This window comes from Melospiza melodia, chromosome 3, assembly GCF_035770615.1.
Source record: "Melospiza melodia melodia isolate bMelMel2 chromosome 3, bMelMel2.pri, whole genome shotgun sequence".
Lineage (NCBI taxonomy): Eukaryota > Metazoa > Chordata > Aves > Passeriformes > Passerellidae > Melospiza > Melospiza melodia.
Genome location: NC_086196.1, coordinates 68,617,410 through 68,641,340, shown reverse-complemented (window position 1 = coordinate 68,641,340; position 23,931 = coordinate 68,617,410). Strand labels below are relative to the sequence as shown.

General features: G+C 41.5%; 1 protein-coding gene across 2 annotated transcripts in view; it reads left to right on the top strand.

Moving 5' to 3' along the window:
* KCNH1 (potassium voltage-gated channel subfamily H member 1) overlaps nucleotides 1-23,931 on the top strand; it is a 181,430-nt gene that overhangs the window by 61,662 nt on the left and 95,837 nt on the right. For both annotated transcript variants that reach the window (XR_010027157.1, XM_063152140.1), the window contains exon 8: nucleotides 23,550-23,749. Coding sequence is in view for 1 of the 2 variants with exons in the window: in XM_063152140.1 (XP_063008210.1) it covers nucleotides 23,550-23,749 (200 nt within the window). In the remaining variant the exon portion in view is untranslated. The remainder of the gene's footprint in view (nucleotides 1-23,549; nucleotides 23,750-23,931) is intronic.

Sequence of the window (23,931 nt, the reverse complement as noted above, 5' to 3'; positions counted from 1 at the left end):
GCAGCCTGTTGGAAGAAATTCTGATCTACTGAGAGAATATGGAATATATGTAAAAATATCGGTATCTTTTATCCACTGTGCAGCAACTCTTGCTGCTACTGGTGTGAAAAATGTGGAGGGAGACAAGTAACATATTAATAGGTCCTTTTGCCTGGAAGAAAAGTAGAAAATTTATTCTTCTAACCAAGGGATTTGGCAGCCAGTAGGTTCTGAAATCTCAAGTGCCTTACTGTAAGGAATGAAACAGTTGAGGTATAAAGGCCTGACTTTTCTGACTCACCTCAACATGATTAGGAATGCTTTTTTCCTTCTTTAAAATCAAACCAGTAACTGTACCAAGTGGTGTGGAATTCAATTTTCTGGTGAGATGATAGGCAAACCTTGCCTTCCCCTGTCCCCATCCCAAAAGCAAATATGTGTTGGTTGATGGGTGCAGGTGAGCAGGATGATTCAGGGCTGTGGTTTGGTACTTCTTCATTGTTTTTGCAGGATCCTGCAGGATTTTCACTACAAAATGAGAGGGAACTGGAGATTGATAATATCTTCTAAGTGTAACAAGGCCAAATGGAAGGAGGCAGAATTGGACTTAAGATAATTAATTTCTGTCTTTGAACTTTAATGAGGAATTTTTTTGCAAATTATTTTCTGATAAAATTAGGATTTACTAGGAAAGCATGAAAAATAATGTTGGAGTTTTTGGGTCATCCTGGGTCCACAAAGATCTTAAATAGTCTCAGAGCTTCTAGAAACTTCATCAAGTGAATTCTGAAAACTGCAAGCTTATTTATTACAGTTGTATGACTTACTGACAGTTTGTACTTTCAATTTTTGCAAAATATGGAGTAGCACACTTGCTCCAATTTTGAACTAAGCCTGTCCTAATGTTCCTTTCCAAAACCTTTCCCCTCTTTCATATTCAGAAGGCAAATGAGTGGAATTTCATCTCATAAGGGTCAGGCCTGCTGTGGCACTTTGTCTGTGGTCCTGGACAGGTCCTTTTGCATCAAACACACAGGTCTGGCACTGATTTGGTCTTAGAAATAACCCACTGTCCACTGAGAATAGTTCACAGAACTGCACCCTAAATCTCATGTGGCCTATTTCCACTTCTCTTTCCTAAAATGGACCACCATTTTTCTCTCACTTCTCTCTATAAACCTTCATTTCTGGGCCTGTCACCACTCTGAGCTTTGCCATCCCACACTAGCAGCACCATCCTGGCTTTATTTTTTTTTTCCTCACAGAGAAAATTTAATAAGAAACAAGGAACCAGAAAAGATACTCAATTTGACTTGTTCTGCCCCTTTGATTTTTGAGAAGGAAATTGTTATAAATTGTAATTCCTTGAGCTTCTCATTCCTTAACCATTTGCTGAACTTTAAAATTCTTGTTGAGTTTCCTGCATTTAAATCCAGAGGGAAGGAGGAGAGGGGAAAAGAAGGTCATTTCCTGTATTGCAACAGTGTAAATAAGTTTTCATTACCTGATTCACTTCTGTTTTGAATATTTTTGATTCTACTTATTTTTTCTTGATAAAAGCCTTTCTTTTCATGACCTAGAAAATTACAGAATCAATTTTATCAGGAACTAAGTATGCCAGAACTAAAGATTTTAGGAACTGTCTTTCTCACACTCCTTGCAAATGAGTTGACTGCAGGTTAGTAATGAGATGACAGCTACAGAATGTGTGAGGGGGGAAATGGGCATTTTTCTGGAAAGGAGCCTTGTTCCATATGAATTTAGCAACCTCCTGTCAAAATCGTAGAGGAATTACCAAACAGGGAAGCCACTTGGAGCAAGCCACTGTGTTGTGTAAGTGCTGCACAGACTGTGGGCATTGGAAAGAAGAAGATGACCTATCAATGTGCCACCCTGGCCCATAAAGCTGTTCTGAGCCACTCATGCAGTGAACACAATGTCTAATAGTGCTCTGAGCCTTCATGTATCTGGTGAACTGAAGTGTCTGGAGGCTGTGCCAGGTGCTGTCTGGAAGGGGCATTGCAATCCCATTGCTGGTGCCCTGTGGTGTGACACGGGGGAGCTGAGGCCACATCGAGGTGAGCTGTTGGCTGTGCTGTCACCTTCCAAGACCTATTTTCCCTTCTTTGCCAATCTCAGGTGTTTAGAGTCTGTGCAGGGAGGTAGGGAAGGACCTGCCTCATGTTCCAAATCCTGCTGTTTGTTCCCCATGCTGCATGCTTTGGTGTAGGTGTTTCCAAGAGGCACCTGAGAGCAGTGAATCACCTGTGGATACTGCCTTGGCACTGCAATGTGCCATCTGACCAAGAGGCAGCTTTCTGGGAAAAAAGGAAAAGAGGAGAGGCATATGAGTCAGATTTTTTTTTCCTCTCGCTGATGTAAGAGAAGACAGCACACTTGTTGTGAAAACTGCAGGAGTCAAATCAAAACTTCTCCATGTGTGTGTAGAAGTATGAGAACAGCAGTAGCTGTGAGCAGGGATCTGTATGACACTGCCAGGCACCTTCTGGGGAATGACTGGAAGTTGCAAGTAGCTGGATGCTCCTGTTTTCCAGGGATGGCATCAGAAGGTCCTTTCAGGCCAGTAGAGCTGACTGCCTGCTTTTTTGGGCTTCTGCTGGTCAGTTCCTAAGTGCTCTGACAGGTGGGAGATGGAAGAATGTAGGTTACTGAGATTCCCTTGCTTCCTTTGCTGTTATGGTGAGGTGTTATTATGAGGAGTGTGTGGGTGAGCAAAAGGAAGAGCAAGTGTTGAGAGAGAGAAATAGAACTTGAAGTTGACACTAAGGTTTCTCCTTTTCCTTTACAAACTCCTAAACTTCTTTTTTGACTGATTTCCGAAAATACCAGAAACTAACATGGTACATGTTTAAGATGGTTGTTTCCTCATGCTGGTTACAGACCTGTAGTCCAAAATATAGGCAGTATTTCTCTTCTTTGGCCTTTGTGGCTGAAAGAGTGTGGGTTGAAGTGTGATGATGCCTTAAAGCAAAGACTTGAAGAGGGAGTTTGAGAGAGTTATTTACGTGAGGAAAAATGCATGCTGGGGCATGAGGTAAGTATGGCCAGTTGACTGTGCTGATTTTATCAGGTTTGATATTGTACTGTACAAAGTACATGATATTCAGATTGTGATTATGCCAACATAGAAGATATCTCCTTTCATGAGGGTGCAGTTCAGGTCCAGAATGGAGTTATCTTTTATTCATACTCAGCCTTCAGTAATACAGAAGACCGGAGGGAAGACTACTGTTTTATGGGACCATTGTGTTGTATCACTGGGCAGCCATACAGAAAAAAATGCTCTGAGTCATTGCCAGTTTGGGTTGAAATGGAAAATATGATACAGCAGGCAGCTATATCCAAAAAGGTATGAATGGCTCAGTACATGGAGTTCTGGTAGAGCTGCAAGGGTCCAAAGCACAATGAAATGGGCAGTTCAGCAGTGAAATGCTGGGGTAGGTAAGACATGCAAAAACTGAGGAAGGTGAGGGCTGCCACTTTTCTCAAGCAGTTTGCTTTCAATTAGGAAGGACAACAAGCTGCTGTGAAGCTTGTCTCCTCTTGCTTTGGGGGCCTAGCTGTGGTAGAACTGTTCTGCAACAGAACTAACTCTCCAGCCTTGCACACTCTGCACAAACAGAATGTTGAATCAGTGTTGATGACACAAATCCCACCCTTGTGGCAGTAGTTTCATGTTTTCCTTCCTACAACTGTTCTGTAAGCAACATCATGGCTCCACTCACTCTCCAGAGTTTTAATATGAGACAGTGTCAGAAGGGGAGAGAGCAGTGGGGAAAAATTCTGGGAAAGCAACTACATGTGAATGAGAAATATTTCCTGTAAGCTCTTGATGTTGGTTATTGTCAGGGGTTGGGGGCAGGATCTGTAGGCCCCCACTTTAGGTAACGCTGGAAATGACTGATGAGTTTGATTCATTTTGAGTAAATGGGCAGTGAAACAACCTGCTTCCCAGAAGAAGGCAATATGGGTTGAAGAAAGGAAAGAACTTAAATCTGAGACTGCTGTGTTTGTGCATGTCTGTGTGCTGCTAGTGCTGCTTTTTCCTCCTTCAGTTGCTGCCTTAACCTGCCAGAGAATATTGCTTTATGCATTTAAGAGAGGAGTATCTGGTTTTGTACCATTTTCTATGCAGCGATGCACAAAATGGTTGATACACAGTAATGTGTGCCCGAGGCCACACAGCCAAATTTCCAGCTGGTTGCTAATGGCAAAGTTTGTCCTTCAGTAGCTACACAGCAGTACTTCTGTTCTAGCAGTTTTGGAGGGTTTTACCATCAGTTGCCAGCTGCCTGGTGAACCAGGGCACTCCTGTAAAGCAGGGCTGCTTTCCCAAACAACCTGCTCTTTTAATTGGTTGGGGCATTTTAAATGCCACAGGATTTCTTGCTTCTCTCGATTCAACAGGCTGTAGATTCATCTAAAGTGAAAAAAGAGCATTTACTGTAGTTTCAGCTGAGGAACAGCAGATTTCCCTCAGTCTCTGCTGAGCCCAGGGAGGGTAAGGGAAGCAAGGTGCTCCTTGGTGCCCCAGTTCTGAATGGCCAGGTCCTCTTGGAGAGGGAGGGCAGCACAGAAATGTTCCAGCTGAAGAAAACAACACACAGTCCACAAAAACTATTTACCCCAAGGATCAGATTTTACTTTTGCATCAATTTCTCCTCTCGTGGCTTCGGCCATGCTGTTCCTCAAGTGTTCTGGGAAGAGTTGCAAAGACTTGACCGCATGAGAACTGCCCGTGTTTCGAGAGCTTTTGCAGTAAAGGAAGGTAAAACAGCTTTCATTAAAGGGCTGAATTTCTTCTGAACTTAACTCAAAATCTCTGCTTGCAAATGCACTTACTTTCCTCATAGAGATTTTATAATTATGTTGTCAGTTTTATATGTTCAAGGAAAAAATTGCCTGTTGGAGGAATTAGAGACTATTCTGTGTGCTTTCACATCATCTTTTTTTTCAGTATTTTTCATGGGTGCTTGATAATTTGTGGTTTAGCTTCAGATTTTCCCTACTTGGTACACTGCAAACCTGACTTTATGTTGCTATGCCCCTGAGGCACAATAGATTTATAATTTATTACCTTTGTTACTATCACACTTATAAAAAACAATGAACCTGGCATTAAGAATTTTAACTGTGTTGGTGACCCACTGGAAAACTCTGACCTTAGACAACAGGAGACAATAGAGACATAAGAGTATATGATTTTTCAAGTTATTAGGGATTCACATACCTGTATATCAATGGCACGTAAGCAGAATGTTTAATAGAGAAAATGGATATGAACTTTAAAAGTTAAAATGGGAATTAAAAACTGGAATAAAGAAGCCTAGCAGCACAGGCTAATCCTGCCTTCTTAAACCCCCTAGTTATTTGTGGAAACAATTGCACTTTCAATGCTGGCACTAATATTTCTGGTGCTGTCAGGTAGGGGCTGCACCTTGCAGATATGCACTCTCTGGCAGTATCAACAGATAAGGTTAGTGCTGATATCTGGGCAACAACAAAACCATACTGTGCTCCTTGTGTGTGATCTCTTGTGCTCTTTCTCTGTAGTGAATACACTGGGTCTGCTGTAATTCAGACTGTGGACCTTAAAAATCACACTCAGATAAGCAAACCAGAGCATAACAGCTATGATAACAATTATTTATCAGAAATTGGATGGCCAGCAGGAGCAGGGAAATGTTCATCTCCCTATACTCAGCACTGGTCAGGCTGCACCTCAATTTCTGTGTTCAGTTCTGGGCCCCTCACTACAAGAAAGACCCTGAAGTGCTGGGGTGAGTCCACAGAAGGGCAGCAGAGATGGTGGAGGGTGTGGAGCACAAGACTGATGAGGAGCAGCTGAGGGAGCTGGGAGCATTTAGTCTGGAGAAAAGGAGGCTCAGGGGAGACTATCCCTCTCTACAGCTGCCTGAAAGGAGGGTGTAGCCAGGTGGGGTGGGTCTCTTCTCCCAGCTAACAAGTGACAGGATGAGAGGAAGTTGCACCAGGGAAGGTTTAGATTGGATATTAGTAAAAATTTATTCATGGAAAGGGTGTTCAGGCATGGGAATAGAGTGCCCAGGGGAGTGGTGGAGTCACCATCCTGGAGGTATTTAAAAGATGTGGATGTGGCACTTGGGGAATGGTGAACATGGCACTGCAGGGGTGGCAGTTGGACTTGAGGATCTTTAGGTCTTTTCCAACCTCAACAATTTTATGAGCATGTTCAATACAGCTTGATTGAACCCCTGTCTTTTCATTAGAATGGGAAAACAAACACAACCCAAAAACAAAGAGCTTTTTAACTGATGGCTTTGTTCATTCCACAGGCTGATGATGTGCATTGTGTTATTCCTTGTGTTCTGAGTCCTTCTTACTATTTATGATTTTACTGCTATTATCTGTCTGCTGTCATCACAATAGCATTGGAGCAAAATGTAACAACATCTATAATTAGGGTTGTCTACACATTTTCTCTCTATTTTCCATTTGACTCATGTTTGTAACTTTTGAAATCTTTCAATTTTCAAGTTGAGATAATCAAGGTCAGCTATTTCTGAGAGCAAGGGTGGTGTTTATCCCTTTTTAAAAAATGATATTTTGATCTTCAGAGCAGGTATATAAAACAGCAGGGCTGGATATTAAAATTTGACAGCAAGAGAATACTCGTAGTAGAGAATTCTTAGAAAAAACCCAAGTCTTCTTTCAAGAAAGATACCAAAAATCTAAGGACACTTAATAGTCACATACTGGAAAGTGTTGATTTGAAAGATACACAAAATCATGCAGTTATTGAGATAGCCATGTACATAGTTTAATGTCAGTGGAAGTGCTGAATAGACATGAAAATTATATGTATTGCCTTCTCTGGATGAAACCCAAGAGAATGAATCATGGAAAAAGATGGGCGTGTGTAGGACCTGAAAGTCACTGCTCTGGGGACAAGCTGGGACATGCAGGCACCCTTTAGCTGCCAGTGCCCACAGCCCAGCCCACACACCCCTGTGCTGTGGGGAAGCATCCCCTGGAAGAAGCAGCGTGGGCTGGCCCCAGCTGGGGCAGCAGGAGCATCTGCTGAAGCAGTGATGCTGCTGGAGCCCAGGGCAGGCTTAGGAGCACCTGGGAAAAGGTGAGGGGTGATGGACAGGTGGAACTTTTAGCCAGTGGGTAGTATGTACCTGCTGCATGAGCTGGGCTGGTCTTTAAGCTCTGCCTTTGTAAGCTTGCCTCAAACAGCGCAGCTGGGGTTTTCTGCATGGGGGTTCTGTGCCTGACCTTGCCCAAGCTGTGCTGCTGTGCACAGGTACTCTTTAGCATGTCTGGTGTTCAGCCAAGTGTGATTTGTTGCTTTTTTTTATAAAAGTTGAGGCTTTTAAAGTTGTTTTGTTTGCTGAGATCCTTAAAAGCATCCTCCTTTGTGTCTTCTTTTGGGGAGTAAATTATTTTCTGCTGTGTTTCACTCTGGTCCAGTGTGATACCACAGGGTGCTGTGCGTGCTTCATTTCAGGCACTGATTTTTAGATATTTGGGACTGGCCATACGTGAGTTAACTGGTGATGCTAATTGGTGATTAACCTAATAATGGCTTTGATTATGTTAATTAAACTCTTGTCCCACATGGCAGCAGTTAAAGCATTTGTCTTCAAGCTCTCCCTCAGCTGGGGTCCTTCTGAAACCTGCTGGTTTGTGTTGGCAGGGTTGAGTACTGAGTGTGTGATACCAACACAAGTGTCAGTACCAACACTGTTCTCAGTTTTTTTCCCTTTAATTTTAAACTTCCTCTTGTTATGACCCTATGGTAAAAATTTAAATGTCATTGGTCAACTTCTGTAGTGTGGTTCACTTGGAAGTTCTTCCAAGTGTAAGTGTTCCCCAAGGTGATGGGAGAGAGCCTATGGCACCTGCTTATGCTAACCTGCCTTTTGGTGCATGTATGCACTTCATGGGATGCCAATGGATGCTGGATACACAGATCATGAGACAAAACCACAGCAGTGCACTAAACATGCAGCTGGGAAGGCTGGGCCAGGCTGTGGTTTTCCTGAAAGCAAGGAGAGAAGTGGATCTTCTGTATGGATTGTTTGCTGACAGAAAACAGTGTGGCAATGAATACTTCAGCAAGAAAAGACTGTAACTGTGGTGGAGGGAGTTGTGTGGCAGCACTGATGCTGCTGCACCTTTTCCAGAATAACTCAGAGCTTTTAAATTTGAGTAAGTAAGCAGATGTTTCAGACTGGCTTGTCCACAGCTTTGTAGCAATTGCAATAATTTCCATGCTGCTTTTTTAGCAGGCTTTCATCCAGTCAGAACAATCTAAGAAACTGCAAATGCAATGAAAAGGGAAACTGGGAAGTTCCATGCAAATGTATATTATGTGGAAACATAGATTTTGCTGACACTGCCCTGATACCATATCTTTTAATGCTCAGGGAATGAATACAAAGTACTAATGCAGAAATTATGTTGTCTTAATGCTAGTTTATTGAAAGTGGTGTCAAACACGCACAGAAGGATGAATTTAGCTTTATGTATGTGTAAAACTACTATTTCTACTTGCAGAATATTTCAGATTGCCCCCATTTTGTGGTTTTGGTCTTTTGGGGCATTCAGAAGCCCCATGTTGTTTCGATTGTTTCAGCTGAGGGTGCTCTGCAACTGGAATTATCAAGCTCAGGTCAGAAAGACTGCTTTTCAGAACTGAAGAACATTTTAAATTGATGGCACATTTACAGTGAATACCTTTCCAGAAGACTGAACAGCACCAAGCCTACAGAAGCCAGTTCCTTTAAACAATGCCTTATCCCTTGTGATTGCTGTGACGATTAAATAACTTCAGAGTTGAAAAAGTTTGAATGGCATTTGCCTTGAGCATTCTTGTGCAGTGCTTTTTTAATGAGCTCCCACACTGCCAGCTTGCAACTTTTAGTACTTAAAGCTTTCTTTGTGCTTCACTCTTATTGCAGTGTTGATAAATTGGGTTTAAGACTTTTATTTGCAGTTGTCCTTTTTGTGTGAAATGTGAAACCATGCAGTAAGGCAGGGAGACGTTTTATGTTTGCTACTGCTTAATTCTCTTCTAACTTGAATCCCACTGGAAGTCTAAATTTACTAGACTGTAAGTACAAGGGCAGAATACTACAGGAAAGATAAAAACTGATGATCTGATGATAAATACTGAATGAACCCTCAAAGATTCCAAAGTATTTTTTATGACTTAACAAAATATTTATACATTTTAATGAAAGTGCTGTGACAAGACGTTGCCACTATGCACTACTGTTGGAACTGCTAAAAGGACATTACTCTTATTCTAAGGCTGAGGAAGAGGAGACTGTATGAAGTACCAGCAGAGGGAGTCAGGACTGGCCATTAAATGCTGGAAATTTTCAGATCCCAGTGGTCATCATCTGGAAGCAAAAACATATTGTTAATGTGTGAGGTAAAGTAAAAAAGGTTGCCCTTAAGAATCTTCTGCCTTTTGTGTGATACATAAGTATGTCTTTTCCCCTCCAGCATTTGGATTAGGAATGTGAAAACACATCTGTTCTATTTTGGTTACCCTCCTAGTGATGCCATTCAAAAATGGTTTTCTGAGCAATTTCCCTCTTTCCTGTGCCCTTCTCAAACAACACTAACATGTATGGGATGTGTAGCCTTTAGAACTGCTCAGGATTTAACACCTCTAGCTTGTCACTGATAGAAGAATAATGGCAAATGGGACAGATCCACAGAGGCGGGGAGAAGTGGTTTAACGTGCAAAATGTTGGCAGCATGCTCAGAAGAACCACTGTCTCCTCTCCTCCCAGCTGCAGAGCAGTGGTCTCTGAGTGGATGGGATGGATGCTGTCTCTGATGGCACACTGAGAAGGAGAATTTGGGTGAGTGAAAATGCTCTGAAGAGATTTGTGGCCCTTGAAGCTCTTTTCTGTCAGTCTGCAGATTAACACGAAGGCCTGCATCCCTCTCTTTCTCACCTTGCTTGTGACAACTTGTTTACTTAGGCTTTGTACGAAGGATATTGTTAGGACCCAATATTTTTGTCCTCTGTAGTGTCCTTTGCAATAATCTCTCTGGATTTGTTGTCTAGTGTTCCTTGGCTTGTTCTAAAGTGGTGTTTTAAAATCTTTCTGGCTTGTTCCCTAAGCTTTCATCATTGAAATAATGGAGAAAAGCAAATAAAAATCATAGAGTATTTGCTTTTAAGATATAAAAATGGATTAATTTATGTTTATTAGCCTCTAGCAAAGACAGCATTCTCCCTGGAGTATTTGTTATCACTGGCACTGTGTTCTTTTGGTCTGACTTGCTGAGGCTAAAGGAGTCTTGCATGGCAGTCATGATGCTGACACACTCTTCAAACAAAGATTTTAGGGATGCATGTAAGCCACAGCTCAGCCTTCTGCTGCTGCATTTCACTTACTGACCCTGGTGAACGTGGTCCCAACTCAAACTGTTTCTTCATTAAGCAGGCTTTTGGTACATTTTCATTTTACTGGAGAAAGGGAGATTCAGCCAGAGACAGTGTTTTTCTTCTGGAATTTACCAAACATTCAGAGAGATTGGTGCTTGTTGCCCTCTTGAATTTGCAGAAGGTTCTGGATGCAGCAAACAGGTGTTCCTGCAAAGGAAATAAGCTGATAGGCAAAGAGCAAAGCAAAAGGTGGAAAACCCCATTGCTTGTCTCTTCAGTGCTGACAGTGTGGGGCTGGTGGACAGGGGAGAGGCTCTGAGCTGGCAGGCTTGGGTTGAGTTCCCAGCTCTGTCACACACTCCTCTGTGGCCACCTACAAACTGCTCCAGGTCTCTGCTTTGCCTGGCTTGCCACTCTTAACTCTTCACATCTTACTAGTGCAGAGTGGCTTTCACTGTGCCCTGTACACACCATTGTGTATCTGTTCCCTCCCTCTGCAGTGCCAGTGAAGTGTCTTTTAATCTTGGACAGAATTGATATCAGTAGAGCGAAGCCTATGCAGAAAACTGGACATTTAAACCCTCTCTGTGCTTTTTTCACAAGTTCATTTATCAGCTGCTCCTTCGTTCTGTGCTCCTAACCTCACCTGCATTCCTTTTCTGCTCTTTCACCCCGTGCTTACATGTTTAGGTTTGTATCCTTGTCCTTTCCCTTCTTCCCCTCCTTCAATCTGTGAAGAGACCCAATTCTCCTGACCATCTCATTTAACTTCGATTCCCTCCTAGTCATTAGGCTTCTCTATTGAGGCCAGAAAGGTCTGGCAACCTCTTTGATGGGTTTGCTAAGCTGTTGATTTAAATTTTACAGGCTTTGTGATGCAGAGAGACTGCTAAATCACTGCTCCCATGACAGGTTTCTAAAAGGCTGGAGGGAGGCAGGGGATTGAATAGAAAATTGGAAGAAGTGAGAGAAAACAGGAGGGTAGAACTTCTGGAAGGAAGCGTGAAGAGTAATTTTGGGCCAGGTAGATGACAAGAATCTGACAGGGAGAAATCATTTTAAAGAAGAGTGTGTATGCACGTGTAGATGGAGAAAGGCAGGTTAGAAAAAAGACAGGGGGACATTTGTCAGAAGGAGCTGAAACCATGGTGACTGGATTCTGAATGCTCAGCATCAGGGCTGATATTTAAGGACAACTTGAAGAGGTTCTGATCAAGAAAGTCCAGCTGTGTGGTTTCAGGTAGATTCTCTTATTAAAAAAACAATTGAAAACAACAACAAAACCTGTGAAAAAACAACCAGAAACAAACAAACCAACTCCAACAAACAAAACACCTAAAGAAATCCAAACCCAACATCAAGGCTGTGTACCATTCAAAGCATGTCAAGAGAGCTTGACAGAAAAATATTTTAATAGCTTGCTGCTCTTGTGCTGATTGATTACAGCAACAGCTCAAAGATAAGCATTCTGTCAAGAATCATTAATATCTGTCAGCCAGTAGTAGCTATGCAATATCAGAAATTCAAGCTGTTGAAAAGCATTCTATCCTTGCCTTGTGCTGAAAACCATAAATGAATATTCATGGTAGCACACGCAGCTTACAAACAGTTCTTCACTTCACATAGCTTTCAAAAGATGAGCATGTAGGTTATTACCACAGTTTAGGTGTGAAAATAAGTTCCTGCTTTTTTACTTCTTTATACTTTGACAACTTAAATTCCTGTAAATGACATGGAATATATTTACCACAATCATTTGTCCAAATCTTACTATTCATCTCCAGTCTCACTATTCATATTCCAATGAGCTGTAAGATTTTCTTGTTGCCTGCATCAGTGGGAAGGAAGAATTTAAGATCTGGAAGATTTAAGATGCTACTTAGGTGATCCTGTATGTGGCAAAAAATTGAATTATAGAAGGCGAATTCTTCGGTGCTTAAACAAGGAAAATACTTGTGACTCCTGCAAAAACTCTTCTGGAAGTCCTCTGATGTTGTGAAAGTTCTCCCTGATCTGTGAGAATTCTCAGGGAATGTGACCTTAGTGACTGCCCTGGGACTGCTGCAGGGTTAAGCTGCATCCAGTGTTGTGTCAGCAGACAGTGGGCATCTGGGGCACTTTTCCTTTTGGAATGCAAAGATCAGAATTTCAGTTCAGGAGGAGCCAATGCTCTGACATTGTGTACCCCAAGTCACAGTGATGAAGCTTTCTCTGAGGTTTGACTCCCGATGATGTGCTAGGGTTTACTTATGGTGAGATTTCATCACTTGGTACAAGTGCCTTATTTCCTTGTAATTCCTAAGACTTTGTTCATACACATATGTGAAATCAATGAATCTTAGAAATTACTTCTCCTAGGATCTTTTGGGAGTGCTAGGATAGCAGGTGCCCTTGACCTGCTGTGGCTGGTCAAGTAAAGCTTCTCTGAGCAAGCCTGCCAGAGAACACATTACTCACTGTGGAGAGGTGAGAGCACAGTCTGCGTTTGTGTCCAGAGATATCCGCCTCCTCCATTCTAATCCATTATTTCATGGTTCAAAGGCTTCAAGGATATGGAAATATTGGGAACACACCCCTGCTGTATTTATGGAGATTGGAACAGTTCTACTAGTAAAAACTCGTTTCCTTTCCTTTCTGTTTGATTCAAAATACTCAGTCACCTTTAGGTGAAGGAACTCTTCAGAAAAATGGAACATCTGAGTTGAGGTCTCTGCTCCTGCACTGATATTTGAAACAGGCTTGTTGTATCCCAGATGTTCAGAGACTGTAGGGGATTATACTTGTACTATAACCTTCCCAATCGTTCTTCCCTAAGCAAGGAAAAGCTTTGTGTGCCTAGCTATTGGATGAGGTTTGTAGCTGCAAATTACTGACAGAGATATTTCATTGCCTTTGAGAGTCCTCTGTACTTTCTGTTGGACAGCTTCAGCTTATTAGCATCTGCAAATGCCATTTCTGGGTGCCTGGCAGGTACTGCACAAGCAGAACAGTTCTCTAAAAAGGTCCCAGTGGGATAGTAACGCATCCTTACTTCTGACTGGATATGTTTGTTTATCTGCAAATATATTTGCATTTTGTGGTGACTTGCTAACAAAGCACAAAATGCAGCTGCCTGATATCTTTTAGATGTCAGATGATTTCTGTGTAATATTTACTTTAAAAAGAATTTAGGCAGTATCTCTTACCGAATAGCATCTACCCCTGAATATCATGATTATCCTTTTTAGAAGTGAGGTATGGAACTCCCAGCTGTATGAATGTTTACTGCTGCTTTTAGTCCTGCTGAGTTCTAATAAAAGAGCAGACTCAGCCTGGAAGAAAAGTACTTTTAAGACTGGAGCCATAGGAAGAGAAATGAATACCTGTTTCAGAAAGTTAGGCTGTAACCCTCTCCACCTCTCCAGAGGCAAGTGTTCCTCTCACACGCAGTCATCCATGGTTTGTCATTAAAAACACAACAGTGGTTCCAGTTATTTTTGATAAACCCTCTGTGTCTTCACTAGCCTATCATTTCACTTGTCAATAAAGCAGGACCCCCTTGAGAAGCCACTGTCTATGAGTTATTCCCATGTCACATTCCTGTAAATACTGTGTGAACTTCTTGATTTTGGTCTGCAAGCACACCTGTGATTAGTGTGTGGGAGGAGCATGACTCAGACCGAGTCATTCCAGTGACAATTATTCTTTAAGCACCCCAAATTAGTCTTCATCAGTAAATGGCATCTTTGTCTCCAGCCGCACTGGTTTAGTCAACATAATTCCAAACTTCAGTACTCTTACTTGTGTTATGAACAGTATTAAATCTTTGTAACTATTTAGTGATACCAGAAGAGGAGAGGTTTTGTGTCACTATAGGACACGAAAGAACACGAGTGTACACACCGCTGTTCTCAAGGTGAAGAAAGTGGAGTTTATTTTCTGACTCTAACATTTATAGATTTCTAAAAGTGGCAGTGGATTGGAGGGTGAAAGTGCCACCTCTCCAATGACACTGGACAAACTAACAGTCTATCAAATTTCTCTTCCTCCATAAAGGAATGCAAAACAATAAATTATTTACAGAAAGTGTGTGAGAAAGTTTGTTACAAGAATGTAAACATCAGAAGGCTTAGAAAATCTTAAAAAATCAGGGCGACAGTTTTGGACCACTTTGTCTTTAGGTTTGTTTGGGAAGTGTTTGAAAGCCCTGTGTAGAAAATAGTCGCAGATTAGTTTGTACTTGTTGCACCCAGAAGTAAAAGCTGTGCATGTGCAAGAAGGGATTGGCAGGTGGGTGATGAGCTCCTTGCAGTCTGGCTGTGGTTATTGAAGTAACAACACCCCAGGATGGCTTACCAAGGTTTGGTTGCATCAAAAGCTTCAGACTGAGCTGCAGAAGGCAAAGCACACAGGTGCAGTGTAGTCCAGTTAAGTGCACTGGCTCTAGGGGCTTAATTTCACAGTAGAGGAGATCTGAAGTGAGAATGAATTGTTGTCCTTATGTCCAGCATGCATTAATCCTGTCAGGTGCAGCCATGCCCTTGGCTCTTGCTGGCTGGCCTGTCCCCTGGGCAGAGCTGGAGCTCCTGGGTGATGAGCACAGCCTCTCTGGTGTCTGATCACTGCTGGTTTCACAGTGGGACTGCTTGAAGCAAAGTCAGCTTGAAGGGCCTGCTGAGTGTAAACCAGGTGAGCTGCAGAAAACACAGGCTTCCAGGTACCCTCTTTGAGTTCTTTTCAGGGTTTTGTTTGACTAGTTTTGGGTTTGGGGACAATACAGTTAATCCAAAGAAGTGTCTTCTCTCTGGAGTCTGTGAGACAAGGGTTATGCAATTTTTCCATCAGCTGTCTGGTTGAGGCCAGCACTCTACCACCTACCTTTGGTTCTCTTCAAAATGACACCAGAGTACCTCCATCCCACTCTGCTTTTATGTTGGGGTAATTTATAGGCATTAAAATTTTACCTTTTCTTTTGTTCTTGGAGAAGACAAAACCTAAAAAAAGACTGTGCTGTACTGCTACATAGACAGCAGAAGCTTTTGTAAGTCATTGGATGAAAGGGCTTGAAGAGAAATGCATTGTCTTGCTGTTTCTCTGAACTGTGCCCTTAACTTTCACCACAGGCAGACATGCCCACACCTTGCAGTAGTGCTTAAAGCACGGCTGAGCAGAGGCTTTAAGCCTAATGAGAAGTGAGATCACTGCAGTCTCAGGGGAAGCCTTGGGTCCTTCCTCCTTGTGGTCTCACTGCTCATTTCAGACCTGAACATGATCAGCAAGGAATGCAGCCAGCTATGAACTTCCCACATGGGTGCTCTGGTGGGAGTACAGAGGAGCCACCTGAATCCAATTATCATTTGGAACAAAGAATTACTCTAAGTGTAAGATTCCTTAATTAAATGAGGTTGAAGCTATGACCAAAAGGAATCAGACAGGAGAATTTTGCTTGAACTTTGCAAGTGACTTTAGCCATTAAACTCTTGTGTTGCATCAGTGACAGAGGCAAGTTTTGTCCAGAAATCCATATGTGTAAGTGCTGGATGGTGTCTTTGGTGTGCAAAATTCAGATCCAGTGCTAGACCCTCAAAGACCACAGATAGGTTATTGCAAAATGAGGCCCAGTAGCTGCCAACAGGAACAGGCCTGAGGCAGCAGTGCAAAGCCCAGCAGGATGTGTGGCAGCCATGAAGGGAAAGGACCAGAAGGTTTGGATAACAGGTCATCTCCTTGAGTGTCCTTAGATTTCCCTCCAGCAAGGCCATGTAGAAAGGATCATACAAGTCACAGAGGAAACAGCATGAACAGAGGAATGCTAGCAACTACATAGGTAAGTAGTTTCTCATGAAGAGAACTTTTCCTAATTGTGGCTTTTGATTTTTGTTTTTGTTCTTCTCTTTCTGTAGTTCTATTTCAGTAATAGATTTTACAATGAGGCGAGTTGGTGTTTAACTGGGGGAAACCATTAGAGCTAAGTTGAGAGTAGATAAAACTGAGCTTTGAATGCAAAAGCTTTCATATGGGTGCAAATGAGTAAAAATCTAGAAGCAGTATTTGGAGATTTAATTTTAACCAAGTAATTGAAAATGGCCATGCATTACCCTGCCTAAACTGTAGAAGAAAAATTATGCCCTTAAATGGCTCAGTCGTCATTTAAATGGTGATCTGTTCATTAGTGCTGGGAAATGAAATGGAAATCCATTTCAATTTTCTAGACAATTTAAATTTTATTGTCCATAAAATTCTACAAAACAGTAAAAGAGTGTCCTTTCTTACAAATTGCAGAGGATTTAATCAGATTTGGCATTTTATTAATTCTCATCATGGTAAAACCTGCTAGTGAATACATTGAGCTGAGTTCATCCTGTGTTGGTAAAGTGTCCCACTGGGGAGTCTGCCCTGGTGTATTTGGAACAGAGATAGTTTTTGCAGCTGTTATCTGTTTGTACACTTACTTTCCTCTTGGTAATCAAATTGGCACATTGAGCAAGATCTTGATGATGCTCCATGTTTTGAGCATGTGTACTTCAGTGTTGCTCTAGACTAATCCCTTATGACATTCCTGAAGATGTGATAAATATACTGCTCTTTACAGGAACTGTAGTTGCGGTAACTAGTTGTGAGAATTGGTACATTCTCTTGCCATTCTGTTTTACCTTATCAGAGATAAACCTATCTTCTGGCAAATAAAATTTAGAGAGGTGACTGGGAAGTGCCATTTTCTGTAGAATCTTCCTTTTTCTCTAGTCTTACCTTTGATTTATCATTATCACTATTTCAGATCTTGCCTGTTGATCTTGCTGTCCCATGTTGTTATATTTTCTCTGAAATAAATTGATTCTGCAAGGAGTTTTCTGTGGACTTGTTGATTAAACTGTGCAAGTTCTTGGAAAGTCTTTTTGCTATCAAGGGTTAAGGCCTTAATTTCAATTAATGACTAGGTATTACTGTTTGGAGTAAGTCATAGCTTTCTGTCAGGTTTAAGAATTTACCTGTAAGTTGAGGCAGAACATACATCTTCCAGTCTGGTTTATGATGCACTTTTGAATGTAAAACACTGTTACCCTCATTGGGACTCACTATAGTCAGTGGAAGTGCTGGGCCTTGCAGAGAAATGGATGCCTTCAGGTAATTTAAGTAAGAAGAGTCAGGTGAACTCATTGTTCTGCAAGTGCTGTTTGTTTATAGAATAAGAGTGTGCAATCCTGTTTTCCTGAGAGATGCTCATGGTTAGGGATTTCAAAGTCTATCAGCTTGAAGTCTCACCGTATCCAAGATGCTCTTCTCTTTAATTCCTTTCAGCATTATGCTTCTGTTGTCTTCTGCTGATGTCCCTTTACAGTAGAAAGATAGTGTATGACCAGATTGTTACTCTTAATTTCTCAACCAAGAACACATCGAAGTCCTCAAAACTTCTGACTTGTTTTGCATCTGATTACTTTAGTAATCTGCTTTTCTGCAAGCATTTTGGCTGCAGTAGAGTCTCTGTGGCTGCCTTTAAATCCGCCTCTGGTGACTGTTGACACATTTCAGGATAAATACAATACTAAACTGTAGCTGTCAAAATAAATGAATGATGAGTTTTGTGAATCAGGATTCTTGCCATTTTACTAGTTTGAACACTTCTCAATTTGCCAAAATTCCAGATTTTACAGTGTTAATTAGTGGGACTGTGTCAATTTAGTCAGGTGCTGCTGTGCAGAAGTAGGAGCCTTGGCCAGGGAGGTAATAGCCACCACTCTGGATTGGCAGGAGGCTTCATCCCCTCTTTTCATAAGCAGGCTCTTGGATCCAAGATGCAGTCCTTCATAGAGAGCAGGGTGGTGTTGGCCCTTCACTGTCAGCTGGGAGAGAGCTGTTCATGTTGAAGAGCTTTCTCACAGGGCTGATGCTGAAGGTTGTTCTGCTGACTTGTACTCACTGTGGCTCTGATGGCTCCTCTGATCAGTTGTGCTCTGTGTGTTTTTCCATGCTGTTTTTCTTAGCCCAAACATGCTAAAGGCAAAAGCAGAACCTGTTAGAGAGCTGTGCTGCTTGTGTTGCTTGCCAGCCAAAACACCTGTGATTGCTGCTCTCAGCTGTATGGGTGCTTCCAGATCAACATCTAAATAAAAAAGGCTTTGAAGCATCCTAAGAGATGGTGGAGTTTAGCATCTTTGGAAGGTTTGTTGATTTAGCAACACTTGTCTCTATTCTTCCATATTAAGTCTTAAACTGGTAAAATATAAGTCATTGCAGATCCATGAGCTAACAGGAGGTTATATGGCTGTGCTGCTGTAGTAGCAGGCTGCTTTTATTCTGGAGAGGTAGGAAAGGGTGTGAGGAGAGAAGCAGCAGGAGCTGCCTCTGGTGTTTGCTCCATAGCTGTTCTTAACTTCCCTTTCTGCCCTCACACACTGCAGACAGCCTATTTTAAGGTGCACAGATGTTTCTACTACTCTAGTCCTTGGTAGTTGCTTAAGTGGCTTCTTAGAGCAGCTGTTCCCTTGTTTATGTCTCTGACGTTCATTTCATTGCAGTTCTTGTTTTTGTTTGGTGGTGGGAAGATGAAAAAACCCCATGTGCTGATGATGCTCTGATGTTGTTTAGCTTTTATCAATTGTGTCATCAGTGGCGTCCTACCCTTCTGCAGGGGAGACATTTCCATTGTAGCTGGAGCCCAGTGTTGTCCTTCTCTGTCCCAGTTTTGCTGTCAGCAGGGTGATTTCACCAAATGTGATGATGAGAGTGAGAAGATTTGCCGTAGAATTCAACTGAGAGTTTAATGAAATTTGCCTGTGGTCTCTCCTCTTTCATCCTAGCAGTCAAGTGCTTGTGCCACATGGTTTGATGTGCGTGTCCCTCATAGCCTATTCAGGCTTCCTGCTTTGCTCCTTGCCATTAAATTGATTTTCAGATTTGCTCAGTAGTGTGCCAGTTCTCTGATCTTTTGCCATTGCTACTGCCTTGCTTCAGAGGTGCAAATTAGAAGCTGGTGGCATGAAAGAGGGAGGTGGAGCAGTGTATTGTTTCTGTCCAGAAGAACAGAGAGCTGTGGGAAGAGCAGGATTTAACAGTCACTGGGACAGCAAGGGGGAGAGCTGTTCTGGGAATTTACTTTCACTTGAAAAAAATGCCTTTTTCCCAGGCTGTGAAATTCAGGAAGTGATGTACATGCTAAGACTAGCAATTGTAATTTGTTTTATAACAGGTGAAAATGTTCTGGATATATATTGTGAAAAGTCATGAAGTGCAGAAAATTAATTGACCTATTAGATTTTGGCTAAGTTGTTTACATTTATTCTACTAGCTAAATGGAATTATATGTTTATACATTGTGCTAGCAAAAAAACCAAAAGGCAGATAAAAGCTTACAAATAGGAAACTTTATAATGCACAAAACTTCCTAAGAAAAAGCAAATTAAGCAGCTCTGGGTCTGTCTGTACTGTTCTAGAAGGTTGTGTAGATACTTGATGAGTACATCTTGCTTCAAAAGCTTTGGTATCAGATTGCAAGACTACAAAGAACAATTTTATCAAAACTAGCTTTGTAAACAATTCTTTAAGATACCTGTTCAGTTTGGTATTTGCTTGTATATTGTACTTTACAGTTCAGTGCTTTTCTTTTAACTGCATGTTCTCTACCCATCAGTAGGCATAATTACCACTAATCAAGACCCCTAATCTCAAGCAATTATAAGCTCTTATATTGTTCTAATTGCACATTTGAAAATAATGTCATTTTCTCATGTAATTATGAGATGATCCATACAATTAATTTCTGCTTTTCTTTTTATCTGATCAGTGTTAATTTTGTGTGACCTCACAATGTGTTATCTGAAAAATGCCTTTGAGACTTGCAGTTTTTCTGGTTAATTTATGGTTGTGTTTCATATTCAGTAAGGAGGGATACAGTGCAAGAAATTTTCCAGGCTGTGCTTTCAACCTTCTATGACCTGAAAAATTTGTTGTATATTAGAAACTTGTTGGTGAAACAGAAGTGCAATTATCCGTTTAAATCATCTACTCTTTGCAAATGCAGGTGCTTGCTCTTTGAATAGTACTTAGGTTAGTGCAGTATGTAAAAGGGGTTTATTTTGGTTTTTTAATTGTTAAACTGGAATTTACATGCAGACAGACTTTTTTGACCGGCTTTCCGGGCAGCAAAAGTGAGGGCAGTTCATTTTCAGAAAGCACTGCCAGTCGTGGGGGCAGGATACAAGAGATTGTTCACGAGTTGATGTTGGTCTCACTTGTTGCTGCGTAGTTCTGCACACCTTTTGTGTGCCAGGCCATTGCATGAGTGTGTTTTGAACAAATCATCGTCAATCTGTTGAATCATCTCAGGAACCAAATGCAGCACTTACATCTGTAAATGGGGTAATTGTAAACCTCTCACTCTTACAGACAGAAATTATTCCTGTTATAATTCTAAAATCAGACCCCAGATCTTTTACTGTGGACCTACACTGGCTTGTATTTATTTCTCTATTCTTACTTGTTACATCACTAAAAATAGCAGATGATTTGGTGACCTTAGCAACCTGTGTCTGACCTTCATGATTCACTTGTGGGTAATTTGCTGCTGCAATTACTATAGTCCTGTCTGTGGTGTTATTTAAACACTGGTTTAAATGACTGCAGTGTAAATGAGCAGCCACATTATTGGAGACAACATGTTTTTCTTTATTGTAAGAGAAGAATATTTGCATCAGGGCGTGAGTGCCACATCATTTCTGAGGGATCTTGACATTCCTAGAGGAGAAATGCTGGAGATTTTGCTCTGTCATGAATAGCCCAACTTTCTTTCTTTAGTAGAGTGTGTGTTTGTGAAATCATTCTGGGGCTGCAGTCTACTGCAGTGGGTTCATTTCATTATTCCTTTGAAAGTAAGGAGAGGCACACAACCAGCTACTTCTGTGCAGAAGAGTTCAAGGTTTAATATGCTAATGTATCTACCTAATATTAGGCTGCAAAAATCCTTGGCTTTGATGTGTCTTTAATAGTAATAAAATGGTTGGCTAATGATAAATTAAGTATGTAAGTTTGAGAATTAAAAAAATTAATCTAGGCAGGAATAATTTTCCTTGCCAAGATAATTGTCATATTGGAACTGCAGTTTGCAGTGGAAATTCCTTGCTCTATAATAATCAAAATATACAATCAAACTTTTGGCTTTTCTTTAGGCTTCACATTAAAGCTGGGCATTAATGGGACAGGGTGGGGACTGCATTTTATATTTGCTGGCCTGGAGCTGCATGTGCCAAGGTACTGAACCTCCAGGTCTCACTGTTTGCCAGAGAGCAAAGATAAAAGTCTGCTTGCCATCCTCTCTGTAATTGTCACCTGTTTCAGTGCTGGGCTGGCCGCCTTGTGCTGCTGCAGTCTCCTGTAGGGTCATGTTTGCATCTGCATTACAGAGAGCAAACCAGGACTTACTCAGGGATAGGTAATGCTGTTCTAATAACAAAAATACTCATGGATTAAGGAGCTGTTATGGTAAATCAGTTTTGTAAAGCATTTTATCATTCTTCACTACTCACTGGACTGCCCGGTATAGTTTTGTTCAAGCCCAAGTTCAGGTTAAACACGGAAAATATATGTTTCTGGTCACTGTAATAATGCTCTCCCCTCTGAGAGAGCACATTTTTCTGCATATTTTTATAGCTGTTTGTACAGAGGAATAGATGGAAAAAGGGAGAGCTGTTCTCTACAGAAACTCATAAAAAGGAAAGTCATGCAGCATCAAGAAGGAATTCTACAGAAAATCAGCAGTGTAAAGGCCTTGAGCAAACCTTAACTTAAATCACATCTCTTGATGATCAGGGCAAAGACAGTCCTATAAGTTTCTTTTGCACAATATCAAAGGTTTTTGTTGGTCATAGAACCCTAGAGCATCTTAATTGGCTTAAGGATATCTGCCTATAACACTCACCTGAATAAATAGCTGCATTCTCAAGGGAAGAAGTGGGGTGATTTTTTTAATAGCTGGTGAGGGAGTAAATAAACAGTAAAAAGGGGTACTTCAGTAAAGCAAAATATCTTTTTTATAAATACGTCTTCTCATTGACTTATTTTTATTTCAAGTGGAAGAGATATGATACAATGTAGTGCTTGTTTTGGGGGACAGGAAATGATTAAGAGGAAGAAGTTACTCAGCAAGCCAGAGCACTTACGGGTGGTTATCATCACATCTGCAGTCTGACTGTTCCTCTCCCTCTACAGCCAACCTGTCACACATCACTGACCTGATTCATGATGTAGGAGAGCTCCCCTTGAGGCTTCCTGTCTCTCCATTTCATCCAAGGCTGGACTGGCTGGAAGAGCCCCAGCCTCTGCAAGCCATCAAAGCTGGCTGCTGGGGCTGCCACCAGCCTGCTGTTCTGTCTTGGCCTTCAGCAGATGGAGCTTCTCAAGTTCTGTGTGTTTTCATCTGCTCCTCTCCACGCCTGGAAACACTGCCTTTTTTTCTGCCTGGTGTTTATTCCTAAACCCATCTTGATGAACCAGCTGGCTTCACAACTGTGTTGTGTGAAGTCAGGAGGGCTGTGCAAAGGTCTGCCTCTCAGGGCTCCAGCTCTTGCCTCAGGCCTTGCTGTTCTTTTGCCTGAAGAATGTAAAATGTAATGCGAATTTTTATATATTATTAAACTTATGTGTATAAATCACTGACCCATGGTAGCTGTTTATTACATATTCCATCTTGTCTTTGATGCACTGCTGCTGTCACTCCGAGGTGGGTAACGATGACTCAGCTTACTGCTGTGATAATGCACTTAAAGCCTGGAAATCTGTCACTGATGGTATTTCAACACAGGTGCTATAAACCTGAGATGAAAAATTAAAGTATTTACTGTCAAGCTATTTCTCTTAAAATTCTTCTGTCTACTGTTGTGGTTTTGTAAGGTTTTGGGTACTGCTGAGTTGTTTGATGAACAAAGTCAAACAGTCGTGTTTTAGGAGGTCTGTGATGCAGGACATGCTCTCACAGAAGCAGGTGGTGGTCCTCAATTTGCAGTGCTGAAGGTGACCTATAAAATGCTTGTGTTCATCAGGCCTTCCTACCTTCCTAATAAAGCACCAATATTTGCATGCGTTTTTACAACCTAGCCTTTCCAGCCTTAAAGCCCAGTGGAACACAGACTGATCACCACATCTTACCATGTATTTTCCCTGTGGTTTTTCTTCTTTTTCACAGCCCTTCTGTATGCCACCATTTTTGGTAACGTGACAACCATATTTCAGCAGATGTACGCTAACACAAACAGATACCATGAAATGCTGAACAGCGTCCGGGACTTTTTGAAGCTCTACCAGGTCCCCAAAGGACTGAGTGAACGTGTGATGGATTACATTGTTTCCACCTGGTCAATGTCCAGGGGAATAGATACTGAAAAGGTAAGTAAATTAAACTGCAAGGAAAGAAGTCACATCCTGAAAGCAGTCCATTAAAATAAACAGGAGGTACTGTCTTAGTAAAGGAGACAAATATTCTTTAAATAGTTCTAAACAGCGGCTTCCCTTAATTTTTAACTTTTAAATACAGTATTTCAGCTATTCTGTCATACTGACATATGATA